This window comes from Sapajus apella, unplaced genomic scaffold, assembly GCF_009761245.1.
Source record: "Sapajus apella isolate SASKATOON/1434 unplaced genomic scaffold, GSC_monkey_1.0 scaffold6, whole genome shotgun sequence".
Classification (NCBI taxonomy): domain Eukaryota; kingdom Metazoa; phylum Chordata; class Mammalia; order Primates; family Cebidae; genus Sapajus; species Sapajus apella.
In genome coordinates, this window is record NW_022436946.1 from 18146014 (window position 1) to 18164119 (window position 18106).

The window sequence follows — 18106 nt, forward strand, 5'->3', positions numbered from 1 at the left end:
ATATAACTAAAATACCAAGAGCAAGGATATAGGTCACAGATCAGAAATGTTTACTCTATGACCTGAAATGAACTTTGTATTTTTTTGCCTTCCAACAATACAGCTGTGGTTAACCATCAACAACCCTTGGACTCAGTTTCATGTCTGAAGAGAAGCACTGTCGCCCATGACCCTGCCCATCCTCCACACACATAGCCACATAGGAAAGCAGCCAGGGTTCTGTATATATGTTTTATTTGAACATCCACATTTCTTACCTTAGAGACAACTCTATTCCGTACACTTTTTTTCTCTCTCTCTTACGATATTTAGACTGGCCAAAAACCAGGGAAATGTCCTTGGACTGCAGCCATTATAAAATTTTATTTAATGCTTATGAAAGCACCCTGTGATAAGCTTCAGCATGAAGTGCAATCACCACATTCAGTTTCAAAGTTCAAATATCCATTCATGATGGATAAGCATCTACCATAGTGCAAAGGAGGACAGTGATTGTGGGTAATGACAGAAGAAAAGTGAAGGGGGTAACAACCTTTCCCAGAGGACAGGGTGGTCCCTGCTCCATACCCAGCTTGTCTCCTTAAACAGGACTGGCCAACTGGCCTAACAGTCCTTGTAGACTATGCAGTCACTTCCCTGCCGGAACATGAGCCTCTGCCTTCTTCTCCCTAAGGTTTGTCCTCTGTTCTCTGATTCTTAGAAAATATTCTTATATTTTTCCAGGTTCTTTGTTCTTTCATGAATGAACTGATAGAACTTTTCTATGGAGGTTACTTACCTCACTTAAGAAGTACTGACTTGAAGCATGGCAGTAAAATTCAGGATAAATTAAGGTTTCACTTTGCATTTGAAAAGCAAAGAACACCCTTTATTGAAGAAAGTAGGATAAAGACATTTATCCCACTTTGAATGGTAAATGGGAATTTATCCTACTTTGAATGGTAAATGGGAATTTATCATTCAAATTGGGGAAGTAGAGATCAGTCACATTTACCATTTTATCAGATTTAGACTGATTTTAAAAAACAGATTGAAACTGATAAAATGGCAAAAGGAGGGGTCTCTTTCAAGAAAAGAAAAGAAAAAAGGAATACTGTGTAAAAATCACAAAAAAAAAGCTAGGTAGGAGCAGATGTGGGGGGCCCTTCCTTAAGAGTCAGCATAGAATGTAGAGTCTGGGGTCGGGCCCGGTGGCTCAAGCCTGTAATCCCAGCACTTTGGGAGGCCGAGGCTGGTGGATCACGAGGTCAAGAGATCGAGACCATCCTGGTCAACATGGTGTAACCCCGTCTCTACTAAAGCTACAAAAAATTAGCTGGGCATGGTGGTGCGTGCCTGTAATCCCAGCTACTCAGGAGGCTGAGGCAGGAGAATTGCCTGAACCCAGGAGGCGGAGGTTGCGGTGAGCCGAGATCGCGCCATTGCACTCCAGCCTGGGTAACAAGAGCGAAACTCCGCCTCAGAAAAAAAAAAAAGAATGTAGAGTCTGACATTTTCTTTAAGAACAGGTTATTATAACAAAGCAAGAAAAACTATTTGTACATAAGTTGGTCACAGTGACACTTGTAGAAAATATAGGTAGCTATAAATGAGGAAATGTTAAAAATGTATCCATCCAAGGAATATTAGAAGGTCCCTTCTTTGCCTTGCTCATCTGAAAAGCTCCAATTCACCCTTCAAGCCTTAGCCCCAGGCTGGGAAGCCACTGCCTCTACTACTAAGAGGCATCCAATGTGTCTTCTGTGCTGCCTGGTACCCTTCCTGTGGCTTCACGGTAACATCTATCACTCTTTAGGGATCATTCACACTTCTGCTGCATCTTTTCCCTAAGACGGTGAAAACTGTCACTTGTTCTTTTCTGTATTCTTGGTGTCCAGCAAAGGGAACAGGCATCTATCCATTTAATTAAGCTCTGCTAAGATGCTTTGAGTTAAATTGTGTATGTTTGTGTGCTGGAAGAGTATATAAAAATCAGTGAGACACTTCTACAAGGACAGAGTAGATATCCTTCTGCTAAATGAATACAAAAATCCTGGATATTATAATAAAACACAGCAAGACTCTTAACAGTAGAGAGAAAATAGACAGGCTAGGAACATTGGGGCCCAAGGAACAACACTGTGATGAGTTCCCTGCGTTTTCTTTTCAGCTCAAATATTTCCAACTTGGAGCTGAAAAAGTCAGCAACCTGGAAATGTCAACAAATGCAGGGGAAAGAAAAATCCCTAAAAGAGTCCCATGCTCTTTCTCCTGCCAAAGGACCAGAAAGGGTAGCCAAGCAAGAGTAAAGACGGCTCTACTCCAACCAAACACCATGGAAAAAACATGGCCCCACCCATACCAGGAAATGCTGAGTGAGGAGCCTAGATCTACACTCTCACCAAGCTGTAAAGAGGTGTCCCAACTCTCCTACCAGAGCGGTGCTGGAGAAACCTGTATAGGCCACTGGGAATTTCATTCCCACCTGGTGTAATAAAGCCCTTCCTGGTCACTCCTATCCCACAGCATCCGTAGAGATTCCCAGGGTGCAGCAAACGGTGCCCTGCACATCCCTGCCAGGGAGGAATCAATAGAGGCCTAATGGGAAACTGAATTCTCACCTTGCCCAGCCGTAACAAGGGGACCCTGTCACTCCAAGTGTCAAGGTAGGCTAAGAAGGGAACCTGGACTCCAAGTCATACCTGGTAATAATGAGGCAGTGCTCCCAATTCCCCTGCTGTGGTGGTATCAGAGAAACTTGACTAAAGCAGAAGATTTACATAAGATGTACAGTTTCATAACATAATACTTAAAAATATCTAGGTTTCAATCAAAAATCATTCCACATGCCAAGAAACAGGCAAATCTTTCTGAATGGAAAAAAGACCATCAGCAGATGCAAACAATGAGGTGACAGATGTTGAAATTATCTGATGAGGATTTTACAGCAGCCATCATAAAAATGCTTCAACAAGCAAATATAAACACACTTGAAACAAATAAAAACATAAAAAGTCTCAACAAAGAGACAGAAAGTCTAAGCAAATAGAACATATAAAGAAAAACCAAATGGAAATTTTAGAAATAAAACATACAATAACTAAAATATAAAAATCAGGAATAAATGGGCTCAACAGCAGAACAGATTAGACAGAAGAAAGAATTAGTGAGCTTTAAGACAGAAGAATAGAAATTACCTAATCTGAACAGCAGAGAAAACAGACTGAAAAAAATATACAGAGCCTGAGGAAACTGCAGGACTTAAAAAAAAAAAATGAAACTTCCTAAATTATTACATAATTTTCAGTTGCAAATTGTATTTTTCAAAGGTCTTTGCAGCTGGCCTTTAGGTTGTTGAAGAATGGTCATATGAAGAACATATAAAAATCTTTGGTGTACTAAAATTATACCTAAATTGGAGCTAGGTAGCCTAAAAGTTAATGAAATCTTAGATGGCTCACAGGTAGGGACAAAAAGGTACAGTCAAGGTAGTAATCAAGGTCATTGTTCATTTTTCATGTCCACCAAGAAGATGTGAGGTGATTGGTGACATGTTCTCTTTAAACTATGGAACTTCAAAATGAACCGCTCAACAGAGAACAGCTCTGTTGCTGCTAGAGGAAGTCTTGTGCGGAGAGAAAGACTCCCACCATCTCAGTAAAAAATGGCACCTTGCATGTGCTGACCGGTGCTCTGAAGTTTTGCCAAGATAAGATACAATTTTAGCAGTCTAAAGGGCCACACTTAAAGCAATTTTAAACCTATGTTAATTACCAGTAAGCAAGATGGGAATATATATATTTTTTAATACAGAGTAAGACTATAATAGGTAAGTATAGCCAAAGATCTTTCCTTGAAGTTGAACTCATTTGAATCATTAAACCTAAAAAAATCCAATCAAAAAAATTAAAAAAGGAAAAACAAAAACCCAAGGTTAATAATTTGGCTTTGGAGGGGATATACAACAAAGATTGAAAGAGTGTCTCAGAAGTATTTTGGCTTCTGTTAATTTTTTTTTTTCTGATTAAAATGAAAAGAAATGAAACTCCAAGTTAAAAGAAATCCTGACCGCTTTAAAATTCTCATAAAGATAGTCACGTAACATGGGCTACCCCAATCCTACCGATAAATCTACTGTTTGCCCAATACATCAAGGTTTGTTACCAACAGTAAGATTCAAATATCTGGTATCCAGACAATGTTCACAGCTACTTCTCCCTTAAGAGAAGCAAAAAGGCAGTTTTAGGTGTGGTCTGTTTTTATTCCCCCAAACTTGATCGATGTATACAATGCTTACACATTCAAATATGTGCGAGATTCAACAGGAACACTCTCTCACTGCTGTGCTGAGTACGCAAGTTTCCCTGAGATGTCCGTGTCACCGAGGGCTCCGTTCTAACTCTGGTCGATAGTTTCTGAACAACGCAATAGTGTGGATAGAGGACTGTATAAAATATAAGGTTCTCTCAAAAAGATTTATGGTGTTTGGGAATTAAAAAAATATCAGTCTTCTTGGCTAAAGGTTAGCAAATGTGTTTTCAGCTTTAAAATGTCTGAAACTGGCTCTTTTCTTTGTTGATAGAAGCTGAGTCCAGTGACGTGCTCAACATCTGTGATTCGTGCTCTGTGTAACATTAACAATTCTTCAACCCATGAGGATTCATGCTTCCCATGCTAGGAGAATAGGAAATATAAAAGAAAAGTTACCAAGAGAACACTCAGTTCACCTCTATAAGCGCTCCATCTCCCCAGTTTAATCATTTATGAGATTTCAGCTCTGAAGTGGAACATGCCACATGATTTGTTAGGCATTATCTCTCCTCTTGAGTAGCTGTCCTTCTAATACATACCATGCATGTCTGTTTAATTAGTTGTATAAGTTTGGAAAAAATATATATACTTGGAACAGATGATCACGCATTACATGGGTTTAAGCAACTTCAATGGTGTGGGATTAAAAAAAAAGTGAGAAAACAAATTCCATGGCATGATAGAAAGAATATGGGAATGAATGTAAAGAATCTGGTTCTCAGAATGGCTACTATAAAAGAGTCAAAAAACAACAGATGCTGGTAAGGTTGTGGAAAAAAGGAATGCTTTTACATTGTTGGTAGAAGTGTAAATTAGTTTAACCACTATGAACTAAAGACAGTGTGGCAATTCCTCAAAGACCTAGAAGCAGGAATACCATTTGGCCCAGCAATCCCATTACCGTGAATATACCCAAAGGAATATAAATTGTTCTGTTATACAGATACATGTACACATATGTTCAGTGCAGCAGTATTCACAATAGGAAAGACATAGAATCAACTTACATGCCCATCAATGATAGACTAGATAAAGAAAATGTGGTATATGCACACTATGGAATACTATGCAGCCATAAAAAGGAGCAAGATCATGTCCTTTGCAGTGACATGGATGGAGCTGGAGGCCATTATCCTTAGCAAACAGGAAACCAAACACTACATGTTCTCAATTATAAGAGGGAGCCAAAGGATGAGAACACATAGACACATGTGGGGGAACAACATACACTGGGGGCCTGTTGGAGAGCAGGGGGTGGAAGGAGGAATATCAGAAAAAACAGCTATTGGATGCTGGGCTTAATAACAGGGTAATGGGATCATCTGTGCCGAGAACCACCATGGCACACGTTTACCTATGCAACAAACCTGCACATCCTGTACACATATCCCTGAACTTAAAATAAAAGTTGGAAAATTTTTAAAAAGAGACTGGTTCTGTGACTATCTACCAGGTAAACGAAGGCAAGTTATTTAACATACAAATCTGGATTCCTGTATCAGTATCCTCCTCATCGGGCTGTTTTGAGGATCAAATGTAATGATATGTGCAAATGTACTACACAAATACTACTTCCTATGAGAATGTTTTATCGATACAGATGCATGAAGATGGGCTTGGAGGAAGTGGTAAAGCACAGTTTCATTTCTGGTGAGATGGTAAAGTCTTAAATGATATGAGATCTGAAAAGAATTAAAGACTGATATTCTGGCAAATGGAAGGAAATGTGGTCACTGAAGCAGGCAATAGGAATGGGAATCACACATCCATGTGTTAGCTTAATTTTTCCTGAAATTAGCCACTGGGGAAAGTTAGACAAAGAATATATCCATTAGTCCATGGGCTATGATTGTACTTTAAAGGCATTCTTAATAAAGGTTCATGTAACTCTTGGGACATTACTCATTGAAAATGATAAACACAGATATTTCACATATAAAACAGACCAACAACCTCTGTTTTCCCATTAGCCTCCAACCACCCACTACTCCATACTCAGTCTCCCTCTCTGTAACAATCCTTACTCTAGCTCTAAGGGCGAACATTCCTGACTCAGTGGACTCCCTGACCAGACAATAATTGCCATCTGTTCCAACATTCAGAGGAACAGATTAAAAAGTACATTCAAGGCATCTGTTCCAACTAATCCTTAGTCATTACTTTAAGAGATGAAACAGAGGAATCAATACGTTTGTACGATATACCTTAAAACAATCCCTTCACTGGCTCAAGTTCAATATTTAGTATCTCCTAGGCACAGTGCCATTGTAGAATTTGATTAATGTTCTCATTACAGTAGTGGCATAATAGCACTGGGAATGCTGGAGTTGGGAAAGGAACTCAATGCCTAACTCATGGCACTTGACATCACTTTGCTCAATGAGATGTAAGCACATGCCTGTGGCTGCCTTCTTTTTCAGGTGAATTGGGGGCAGAACTGAGATATGATATTAGAGAAGCAGAAGCCGCTCTTCAGCCCAAGTGGGCCAAAGCCACATGCTAAGAAAGGTAGGGCAAAAAAAGGGAAAAGTTCTGAGTCCCTAATCGTGCTGCTGACCCAAAGTGCCATCCAAGGACTGTGTACAGCTGGACTTCCTGTTCCAGAAGGAACCCCTGACTTGCTTAAGCCACTGCAAAGGGGTTTCTGTTATTTGCTGCGGAACTCTACTCTAACTGATACATTCAATGACAATATAATCTCTCAAAGGAAAGAAAATAATGAAGAAGGAATAGCTGCATGTGTCCAAGAATGCTCACAATATTGACAACTTTGAGCAGAGTCAGACAATCATCAGGCAGCCAACTAGTTAAAGTCTTGCTATTCTGTATTTAATTCTGAAGAATAAGGGGAAAATAACTTGATGAGAAATGTGTTCTATAGGAAAAAGTAATTCTGAAACTTTACCATAGAAGCCATTAAGGAGAGACATATCTTCATGAATTTTAATGATACACAGAAAGACTACCACATCAGGGATGGCAAATGGTGCATTGTATTATACTTGTATTATACTCCTGGGCTCACTGTTTTGTTCCCTTCTGTGTCCTCAGTATCTACAGCACCTGATTATAAATATCAGAGGAATGAATGAATGGCTGAATTGAAGAAGTAGTGAATGAATGAGTGAATGCAGCTGCTGAGTCATACTAGGTCTCAAGATCCTAACTCCAGTTACCTACAACCCATCCATTGGAACTGGTATGAAAGTTAAATCTTTTTGCAGATTCAGGTCTAGACTGACTTGGTGTCACTTCAATGGAAAAAAAATAGGAAATGTGGGAAGTACTCTGAAAGAAAAATATTTTGGCTCATCATATGAGAAAATTTAAAAATTGCTAAAATGGGCTGGGTGCAGTGGCTCATGCCTGTAATCCCACCACTTTGGGAGGCCAAGGCCAGCGGATCACCTGAGGTCAGGTGTTCGAGATTAGCCTGGCCAACATAGTGAAACCCTTTCTCTACTAAAAATACAAAAATTAGCTGGGTTTGGTGGTAAGTGCCTATAGTCCTAGCTACTCAGGAGGCTGAGGCAGGAGAATCACTTGAGCCCAGTAAGTGGAGGTTGCAGTGAGCAGAGGTTGCACTATTGCCCTCCAGCCTGGATGACAGAGTGAGACTTCTTCTCAAAAAAAAAAAAAAAAAAAAAAAAAATTGCTAAACTTTTATGCAGTCTTGATGTCCAAATCTACAATGTACATTTTAAAAATTGATAATATAAAACCATTATTCCCAAACACACTGGGATGACAAGAGGATAAGAAAGGATAAGATTTTTAATTAAGTGATATATAGAAAATTTGAAATGTTGTCTAACTTGAAGAGTGATTTATAACAGTGCTGATATTCTGAAATTATAAATCCAGTTTTGAAATACGAGAAAATCCATACTTCAGATAAACCTAGAATTTAGTGGTTAAGCCATAAAAAGTTTTATTCTGATCTGATTTTTAATATCTTTACCAGACAAAGGGGCCAGTCATGGTGGCTTATGCCTGCAATCTCAGCACTTTGGGAGGCCAAGGTAAAAGGGTCATTTGAGGCCAGGAGTTTAAGACAAGCCTGGGCAACAAAGCAAGACCCTACCTTTAAAAAAAAAAAAAAAAAAAAAAAAGAGAAAAGAAAGAAAATGAAAAATGCAGACACTCTGTACCACCCCCACCTTCCACCCCATGCCTCTTACTAAGGAATCAAAGTTCAAACCAGACTCTGAGTTGGGGATGGGTGAGATTATTAGACCAAGTCAGTTCTTTAGATTGTTTAGAGGCCCAGAAGGGTTTCACGCCCTTCAAGGGGTATTTGAATGGCACGTGGAATCCTTTGTTTCTGGCAGCAAAGTGCACTCAGCACTTTCCCAGGGGGCAAGGGCTTTCTCCCATCCTTGCCTTATGGAAAGCCATCCCGGATCAGGTCCCCCATTTCCCGACTCTCCAGAACAGCCTACAAACATGCAAATTAGAATTATTTTAATATTAAAAAAAGGTACTAAAAAAAACAAAGAGGGTAGTCTTCCCCAAAGATATGTCATCTTAAAGGATCAAATTTTAAGGCATCCTGTAATTTCAAAGTCCATGTGTATTCAAGTGCTGTGTCTTCTCTCACTGGAATGTCAGATAAATGACACAAACAAATATGCATATGCTTAGATTTTCAATATGCAAAGTAAACATACAAAAGCTACTTACCACACAGCTCTCACTGTTATCAGACCTGTGAGGCAAAATGAAAGCTAAGGTGTCTAAGTTTTCACAGTGCAAAGGAGTCTGAGATGGATCTTTACAGCTTGTTAGCACAATAAAGAAGTGAGTTGGAATCAAAATTTCTTGATTACGGATGACTCTTCTTTTTCTGTAAAATATGCCAATATTCATTTTAAGAAAGAAATAACTATCTTTTTTCTTGATGAATATTTCAGTGGAGGATGTTTTTAATACATATAAAAATCAAATTCCAACAAATAATTAAATATAAGAAGCTAGTAATCACAGTCACTCAACATATTCTGCCAGACTGAGTGTAATAATTAGAAGACAGGCAGATAAACACAGTCCAAATACTTATTATTTTCTGTAGAAATTTATTGACTTTTGGAATTCTTTAAGTACTACCTAAAGACACTGAAATTGAAACACTAAAGAAAAGATCATTTTTTAACACCTACGCCCATTATTGATAGTCTTAACTTCTAGGCCATTATAGACAAACAGTGGGCAGAGAAAGAACTGGTTAGGGATTTTTTTATATTAGCTTCTTCAGGGAGGTGTGTTGTCATGAATTGTTTGTTTTAACTGGATTTTCTTCCTTATCTTCAAAACTTAATTTTTTAACTACAGTATATTACCAAAGATGTCCCAAACATCTTTACCTCATAGTCATTCTCTTATTTCCTTTTGTTTTAAGGCTGTGTTTGTTTTTTTTTTCAGCATCTTTCAAAATTTAAGGTAGTGGGATCATTGTTTTCAAATATGACCTTATGTAGAATCATAATCTATAAAACAGATTTAAACAGAGGGCTCTGGGTGAAGCCGTGGGTAGGGAGCACATGCGGTTCTCTTCTTTATCCACTCTAGTGCTACAGTGTATATGCCTCAAAGGAAAGCAAGATCTGTAACTTTACAAACTGATGTGCTTTCTGATATATTTTGTAAGTCACATATATCTAAGTCAGCCTGGGAGAGTAGGAAAGTTCTGAGAGGGGCTGAATCTCAGTCTTTATCCTACAGACTTAACAGCAGAATTGCTTCCAAAAACACTGTATTGTTTTAATAAAGATCAATCAGTTTCTAAAATGTTCTCTCCCTCTCTTTTTTTTAAAAAAGCACCACTGATGGCTTCCTCCAGATGGTTGCTTTGTATCATGCCCCTCCAGCCAGAGTTGAGTAAAAACCATACCATTCACCCCCAAGGGCACCAGACTCCAAGCACTATAGCTTTATAACCCTATTCATTCCTAGACTCAGGATACCTGTAGTCAACCACAGAATTCTTCATCTTCTGACTGACAGTATCATTAAGATCATACCTTAACAATCAGCCACACAGATCTTAAGCACTGAGTTGAACATTTAAACTGAGCTAAAAAATTATTCAACTGAACTGAATGGGTGAGAAACACTACTTCTTTCATCTAAAAATATTTTATTGAACATTGAGCAAAACGTCAACATTAATCAGATATTTCAAGAGCCTTCCTGTGTAGTCAGCAGTGTCATACACATAAATACATGACACTGAATAAAAAAGTTTCTGTTGACTCAACTGGATGGTAATCCCATTTGATACCCATTTTTGAGAGTAATGAAGTATGTTCTTACTGCCTCAGAATCTCTGAAGGATCATAATGTCCATCATAATCAAAGTCAAACACAGGACCACTGACGACATTGACACCATTTCTTTCTTCAGCATACTTTCGCAGTAGGGTGTCATGAACGTAGCGCCATATAACTGAAACAAAATAGAAGACGGTGTACTTTCAGAAGAACAAGGTAGTACCATGTTGTCATGTGAAATAAATTAACACCATGATTCAAAATTAGCATTTATAATAAATAATGTCAAGTTTGGCTTCAGTCTTTGTCTTGCTTTGTTTAGAGACAGGGTCTTGCTGTATCACCCAGGCTGGAGTGCATGGCACAATCATAGCTCACTGCAACCTCAAACTCTTGGGGTCAAGAGATGCTCCTGACTCAGTCTCCAGAATAGCTAGGACTACAGGTGTGCATCACCATGCTCAGCTAATTAAAATTTTCTGTAGAGACTAGAGACTAGGTGTCACTGTTTCCCAGGCTGATCTCGAACTCCTGGCCTCAAGCAGTCCTCCCGAGTTGGCCTCCCCAAAGTGCTGGGACTGCAAGCATGAGCTACCATACCCAGCCTTGGCTCCAATCTTAGTGTTGGGCCAAAAATTCATTGTTCAGCTTTGGCCTTTGAAACAACTCACAGACAAATGTTGAGCTCAACTCTATTTGAGGCATTACTGAACAAGTGCATCATGCTGAAATTGTGATCATTGTCATCACTAAAGCACAGCAAGATCACAGACACAAACGAGGTATATTATTCAGATTTCCTATTAATAGCTGAATATTAATATTAATATTAATATTGCTGAAATATTCACAAATATTCTAGATATAAATTAGACTAAAAACTTCTTACATGCTTATATTTTGATATTCTATACATCAATTAAGTGTGACTATTTTTATTGCTGTAAAAGTCAAATGCTGCAATAGTTAATGATGATATAAAAGCTATTCATTTGAAAACAAAAACAATTATCAAGAGCTGCCAAAAAGTTAAGCATGAAAGCCAAATGAAAATTAATATAAGTGTTAGCAGACTGTATTAGCCTGATAAGTTTAGGAAGAACATCACATACTTTCTTACCAAAAATGTTTACAAACACTTAAATATAAAGCAGAATGGATACTGGAATATACGATAATTCTAATATTTGTAGATTTTTTGTGTACTAGTATTCTCAAAGATAAACAAACCTTTAAGAATATATTTGGTATTAATTCATTTAATTTAGATCATAAGTCCTATTACAAATGAATTATGCCTATATGTGCAGAAATTCATTAAAATTATCAAATATAGAGTTAACATTTTTTACCTTGAAAACTCTGGTACATTGGCACTATATTTGTAGTAAGCAAAGCTTCAGAATATATTCCACTTGAATTTTTATGTAGTTCTACAAGGAGAAAAGAGGACAAATTAGATATCTCATGGTAGAGGGAACATTTTTAAAAACTAGTTGAGTACTATCTTAAACCTGTAAAACTTTCCCAGGTACTGGGTCAAGGGAAAATGTAGTGTGTTTGCTCAAGTCCTTTAAAAAATAAAAGTCTTTACAAGATGTTTTAAAGAAACAGGAACTTTAATAACAAGAGCTCCAAATTAAACATATTCAAACTTGATTAGCCTTATTTCAACTAAAAGGAATTGGGCTGACAATCTTCTTTCCTTAAACTTTTTCATAGTGAAAACAAAAAAGAGAACATCTGGCTCTAGAACAACACCTGCTAACCAGAAAAAACATCACAGAATGTCTGTCTCGAAATGCCATACAAGTCTTTTCTGTATGAACTTGAGGCTTGGGCCTGGTCTATTTTTACAATGCAATAGCCAGGTTCTGACTTCAGACACATACTCTGGGAATGAACTGGATGCTGATGGTATTGGAGTACCTGGAGCTTTCTGATGTTTGCCTTTTAAGGCTGGCCCCAAAATGGCTTCTCATCAACATACAAATTTGCCATTTCAAAAAACAGAAACCTTAGCTTCAAAAAAAAACCATTCCCTAGAGGTTCCGCATCAGTGAAAATGCAAGCATACTTAAGCCTCTACCTTTACCCAGTTCTCTGACAATCGCATTTTCTTTTTAAACAACAAAGTTAGATCTTCTTCCTAAAAGTCTTGATATATTCTTCCAACTTTAAAGTTTTCTCTAATTCTGTTTAAAAGAAATGCAGAAGGGAAATATAAAGTGTTCTGCCTATTGTAACTGCACAGAATCAACCACCCTCCCAACAAAAATACAGTTTTATAAAATTCAAGTTTTAGATGATTAAAATTTTCTCCTCGGTAGTTATAGACCAAATTCACAGTTTTTCACCAACAAATAAACAAAGCTACATATATTCCCCTATAATGTATGGTAGGATAAACAAGAAAGCAAATGAAAAGGAAGAGAAGAGGGTAAGAAAAGGGACGGTCAGGAGAGAAAGGAACTTACGTGGTGGGGAGAGGAACCCGTAACTCACTTTGGTGTTATTTTTATAAAATGAACATTTATGAACAGGACTAAGGGAAATTCTAAAGTCCTGGTAGAGACAGTTAGAAAAGTCTTCTGTAGAGAAACTGTCCTAAAGAACAAAATGAAAAAGAACTCTCACATATCAGGCACAGAAAAGGAAACCGCTTTATTAATACTGAAAGGTGAACTACCTCATGAAATTACGCAGTTCCAGCTGTCAGGTCATGTCCTTCACTATTTTCCCATTTTCCTACTAGTATATTCACCTTTTTTTCTAACTAAAGTGTAAAAATCCTTCACAATATTAAAGATACTAATTGTCACATATGTGCAAATATCTTCAGATTCTGCTGTGCTAATACGAAATAATGTTTACAATGTTTTGATCTATATAATTTTAAGCTCTTACATAGTAAAATGTTGATTTTTAGACATCTGAGTCTATCTTCCACAGCCAACTACAGTGCCAAAAGTTGGTGGGGCAAGGGAGGCAGTCACTGAACAGCAATGGAAAAACCTCAAGCATCACGATGACTGTAAAGTCACGCTTTTTAATTGTAGAAGAAAACAAAATGGAATCAAGGAGCACCATAATTCAGGTATAAATATTAATAAACAGAATGAGGTGCCTATAAAAAATGGTGTAGACTGATCAATTACAAAATCAAAAAATGTTTGGTATTTAAAGACAGTCTTGAAAAATTTTAAAGATCAAAGTTCAAGAAACTTTATATAAATATATGTGGGTATCATATATTTTTAACATAGAAATTATATATAAACACACGTATCCCTGTCTTTTTATTTAGCAGTCTCACTGATTAGTAAATAGTTTTATTTTTAAAATTCAACAGCTGCCCTCAAGGATGCTCTCTCAAATCCCTCTGTCCTTCCCTCTGGGGCATTCCATACCTTCCTGTCACTTTCAGTTTCAGCCCAGTTTAAAATTTTATTCCTCGTAAGATCACAATCTCATCTCTTCCCCCTTCTCTTTCTAGGACCATCGCCTTCACCATTCCTCCTTCTACCAGAGCACCTGGGAGGCCACAAGTAAGGGGGAAGGCTGCTCTTATTTTGAGATATTTGCCCTCACTCCTTTCAAGTCCTACCTCCTCTGGTGTTGGTGGTGGGTGGGATTCTGGCTTCTCCCTGGTGAGTCTTCCTATAGATGTCTTGTAATGAATTTACTGAGTGATAATGACAGCTTTGCCAAACAGTGAGGCCCTCTTAGATTTGAGCAGCTGAAGGAAACACTTGCCCTCACATAGCCACGTATTTAGAAATGGATAACCATGACTGGTCCTAAGGCTGATTTCATGCAATTATAAATCAAAATCATAAAATATCAAAACTGGGGGCAGGGAGGCAAAAGAGAATTCTTTACTACACAACCCTCATTTCACAGAAGAAATCTGGTCTGAGTTCTCAAAGTCAGGCAGCTGCTTCGTGGCACAGCTTGAACTGGAATGTAATTTTTCTGACTCCCTGTTCAGTGTTCCTCTAATGTGGAAACTGAGGATAAAGCCAAGGTTAACAGTGAGAAACTATGCAGTCAATGTTCTGCCTAATCGTTCATTTGAAACAGCCACACATAGAGAAAGAGGTGACAAATACTTGCATTTCTGTCCACGGTATAGGATGTCCAAAGGGGCATTAAGATGTCTTGGCTGTATCCACTCATAAACTGGCGCTGGGAAAGAAGACAGATGGTGTTTTTCTTCTGGAGAACTCTGGGTCTTCCATAGGGTAAAGTTTCATGCTTAATAATCTTCTCTTGGGTCACAGGATAAAAATAAATGTAGTTAGTGTACATTATATGATAATATACGGTGTGATACACTCATCTAATCGTTTCCTCTACTTGACCATATTGAAGATTTACTTTGGACTATTTAAAAAAACTAATTATAAAGAATAGAAGCATAAACAATTAAGAAGACAAGTGAGGTTCACTGTAATTTTTGCCTATAAAGATTCTAAAGTCAATGTAATATTGAGATACCAAGAGGACACTATATGAAATTGCTAAATATTCCAGTTAATTCAAAGTTATATTACTAAAAATTATGTAGTATTATTTTAGTTACTTATTCTTTAGGACACACTCCAGAAAGCAAGTTTTTTGGATGATATGTATACTTGGAAAGCAGAAGTACAGAAAAGAAATTATGAGACTAAACTATATTAAATAATAACAATATAGATATTATTTATTGCCCTTTTTCCAAATGTCAAGTGCTTGGTACACATCATATAACTGATTTTTACATTTCCCTATGAATTAAGGTTATATGCCCATTTTACAGATGAGGAAACAGCAGCTGACAGGGAATACTTCATATTATATGTTCCACATAATATATAGTATCTAAGCTCATATTCAAACTTGAGTCTACTCAGTTCTGAAAGTGCCATCATTCACCACAATACTTTGCCACCTTGGGGATATCAAAGACTTTTCTAATTCTAACATTTACATAAGGATTTTATACAGACAAGCTTACATCAGAATTAATGCAGAATTTATCCTTTATTCCAATAGAAAAAAAAATGTAGGCCAAGTAACTTAAGGATGAGAAAATATATTATGGTGACCCTGAACATTCAAGTCATAAGTGCAAACTTTCATCAGCTGTCTTTATATTTTTTATTTTTAGTCAAAAGGGATGAAGAAATAACTTTAGATCAATAAATACATTTATAATCTTGTATGGTTAAGAACCAGGTGAGACAGAAACTTAGGTATTTCAAATGGGAATCTGAGGCTCTATCAACTTAGGGAAGTCATCAAAAATTTCAGAATACTTCCATCATGTTCATAAAGTGTGATTCAGCTTCCACTAAATATGTTCCATACAATATCCATTGCAAAATATCTCTTCTTTCCTTATGCCTAACAGTCTAAACTGTCAAGCAAATAAATCTCTATGTTTCATCAGCTGGTCCTCCAGAACTCCCTTCATTTCATTGGTTATTCTCAAATAATGCCCCCAAACCAGTTCTCTGCATTTCACAGTGTTGAGAAAAAGCCTGCTTCACATTCCACGCTTGAGAGTAGCATGCCTTACCTTCTGCTGCAGTCAGATTAAACTGTGTCTGAAAATCCTCAATTGGCAAAATCTAAAAAAGGTCATAAACTATTTTTAAGGACTGAGAGACATATTTTAATTTTTGTAACATAGAAATGCTATTGATTGATTAATCCAACATAGAACAAAGATCATTTACAATAGTCTTGTATTAGTGGATTTTTTTTCTCTCTTTATAGACAAGAGTCTCACTCTTTTACCCAGGCTGGTGTGCAGTGGTGCAATCATGACTCACTGCAGCTTCGACCTCCTGGGCTCAAGCAATCCTCCTACCTCAGGCTCCCAAGTAAATGGGATTCCAGGCATATGCTAACATGCCCAGCTAATTTTTTTAGTTTTTTATATAGACAGAGGTCTCACTATGTTCCCCAGTCTGGTCTTGAACTCCTGGTCTCAAGCAATCCTCTCACCTCGGTCTCCCCAAGTACTGGGATTACAGGTGTGAGCCACCACGCAAGCCAGAAGTGACTTTTTTTTTTTTTTTTTGATGAGGAGGACAGAAGGAAAGGAATGATAGCTGCAAAAATTGTTAGCATAAGCATCACACCAGGAATTAAAAAATAAGAATATGACTGCTGCCTTATAATTCTTATCCATATACTCCAACAGTCTTTCTTCTAGTGTAACTCAAGTATAAAACAAAAGGTAAAGCATAAACTATTCTCTAAATCGCTATATTTGTGGATTTTATCAATTTTGTTCATAACTTGTCTAGTATTTTTATCTTTTTACAATGATATATTAACATGGAAGTGAAAAGGGACAGTGTAATATATTCATATGTCACATATTCATTTCAAAAAAAGATATTTTTTCTTCCTACATTTAAATAACCTGAATTGTATTTTTAAAAAGATATATACAGCGATTGGTTTACTATGTTCTCATGACCTCACTACTAGAGTAACAGCACAGATGCCCTAACTCAGGATGCTCAAGGACTGAGCCAGACTTCTCCACACCTGCACCCAAGTCAAGTCATAGCACCAAGCAAGTAAAAAAAGAGCTGAAAATGCAAAAACTAGAAAGAGAATAGATATATTACAAAAGTTCTGCATGTGCCTTCTAGAAGTAAAATATATGTTTACCTACCCCCACTCCTACATTCTAACTTGATTATTAAGTATTTCTACAGCACATGCTATGCATACATACTGGACCGAGCTTCTTGATGATACTTACCGAAGGGTTACATGAGCAGCCAAGGTTATCTCTGGGGTTTCTTGTGAAGGGGCACTGTACCAGGGGATGAACTTCTTTGGGATGCTTTGGGGTATAAACAGGATTCTTTAGAAGGTGGTTAAGACTTCCGTGAGTTCCGTTGTTAGGAGCTGGTGTCAAATTCAGTAAATCTGCATAATTTTAAGAATGGGAGAGTTACTTAGATGTTTCAAAACCAAATAAATAGGAGACATGCACCATAATCTTTACCTTTTAAAAATCAGATATATTAGTCCTTTATTCTAACTAAAATAAAAGTATAAAACTCTCTTGGGTTTTAGAGTATTTAAGACTAAGCTATCTTTAACAGAAATACTGATATGCATGCTGTACTTCACCACAAAATTTCTGAATTTTAAAGTGGACAATAACTACAGTCACCGCCTGTTGAATGCATATCTTATGCCAGTCATGGTACTCATATATTTTCTTATTTATTCCCCAAAACAATTTAAGAAGTTATCATCAATATTTGGTAGATGAGTAATCAAAGTGCTTTTCCCCAATTCTCAAAGTTACTAACTAGAAGATCTAGAATTCAACACCAGCTTTGTCTAAGACTCATGCTCTTAAAAGTAGTAAGAGCAAATACTTCTGTAGTAAGCACTTACTATATGCCAGGTGCTTTTAAGTATTTTAGGATATGTTAACTCATTTAAACTATACAGGCTCCCACTAAAACAACTGTACTTAAGACATAGTTAAGGCTTTGCAAATGCTTAGGACCATTATCAGAAT

The 18106-nt window shown here is 37.2% G+C and overlaps 1 protein-coding gene across 1 annotated transcript in view; it reads right to left on the reverse strand.

Annotated features, from left to right (window-relative positions):
• Nucleotides 1–3800: 3800 nt before the first annotated feature.
• ENPP1 (ectonucleotide pyrophosphatase/phosphodiesterase 1) overlaps nucleotides 3801–18106 on the reverse strand; it is an 84640-nt gene continuing 70334 nt past the window's right edge. Inside the window, exons 18-25 of the mRNA XM_032274761.1 lie at nucleotides 17330–17499; nucleotides 16127–16178; nucleotides 14677–14831; nucleotides 13038–13167; nucleotides 11913–11993; nucleotides 10603–10735; nucleotides 8974–9136; nucleotides 3801–4653 (exon numbers count right to left, since the gene is read on the reverse strand). Of these exons, the coding sequence (XP_032130652.1) occupies nucleotides 4483–4653; nucleotides 8974–9136; nucleotides 10603–10735; nucleotides 11913–11993; nucleotides 13038–13167; nucleotides 14677–14831; nucleotides 16127–16178; nucleotides 17330–17499 (1055 nt within the window). The 3' untranslated portion in view covers nucleotides 3801–4482. The remainder of the gene's footprint in view (nucleotides 4654–8973; nucleotides 9137–10602; nucleotides 10736–11912; nucleotides 11994–13037; nucleotides 13168–14676; nucleotides 14832–16126; nucleotides 16179–17329; nucleotides 17500–18106) is intronic.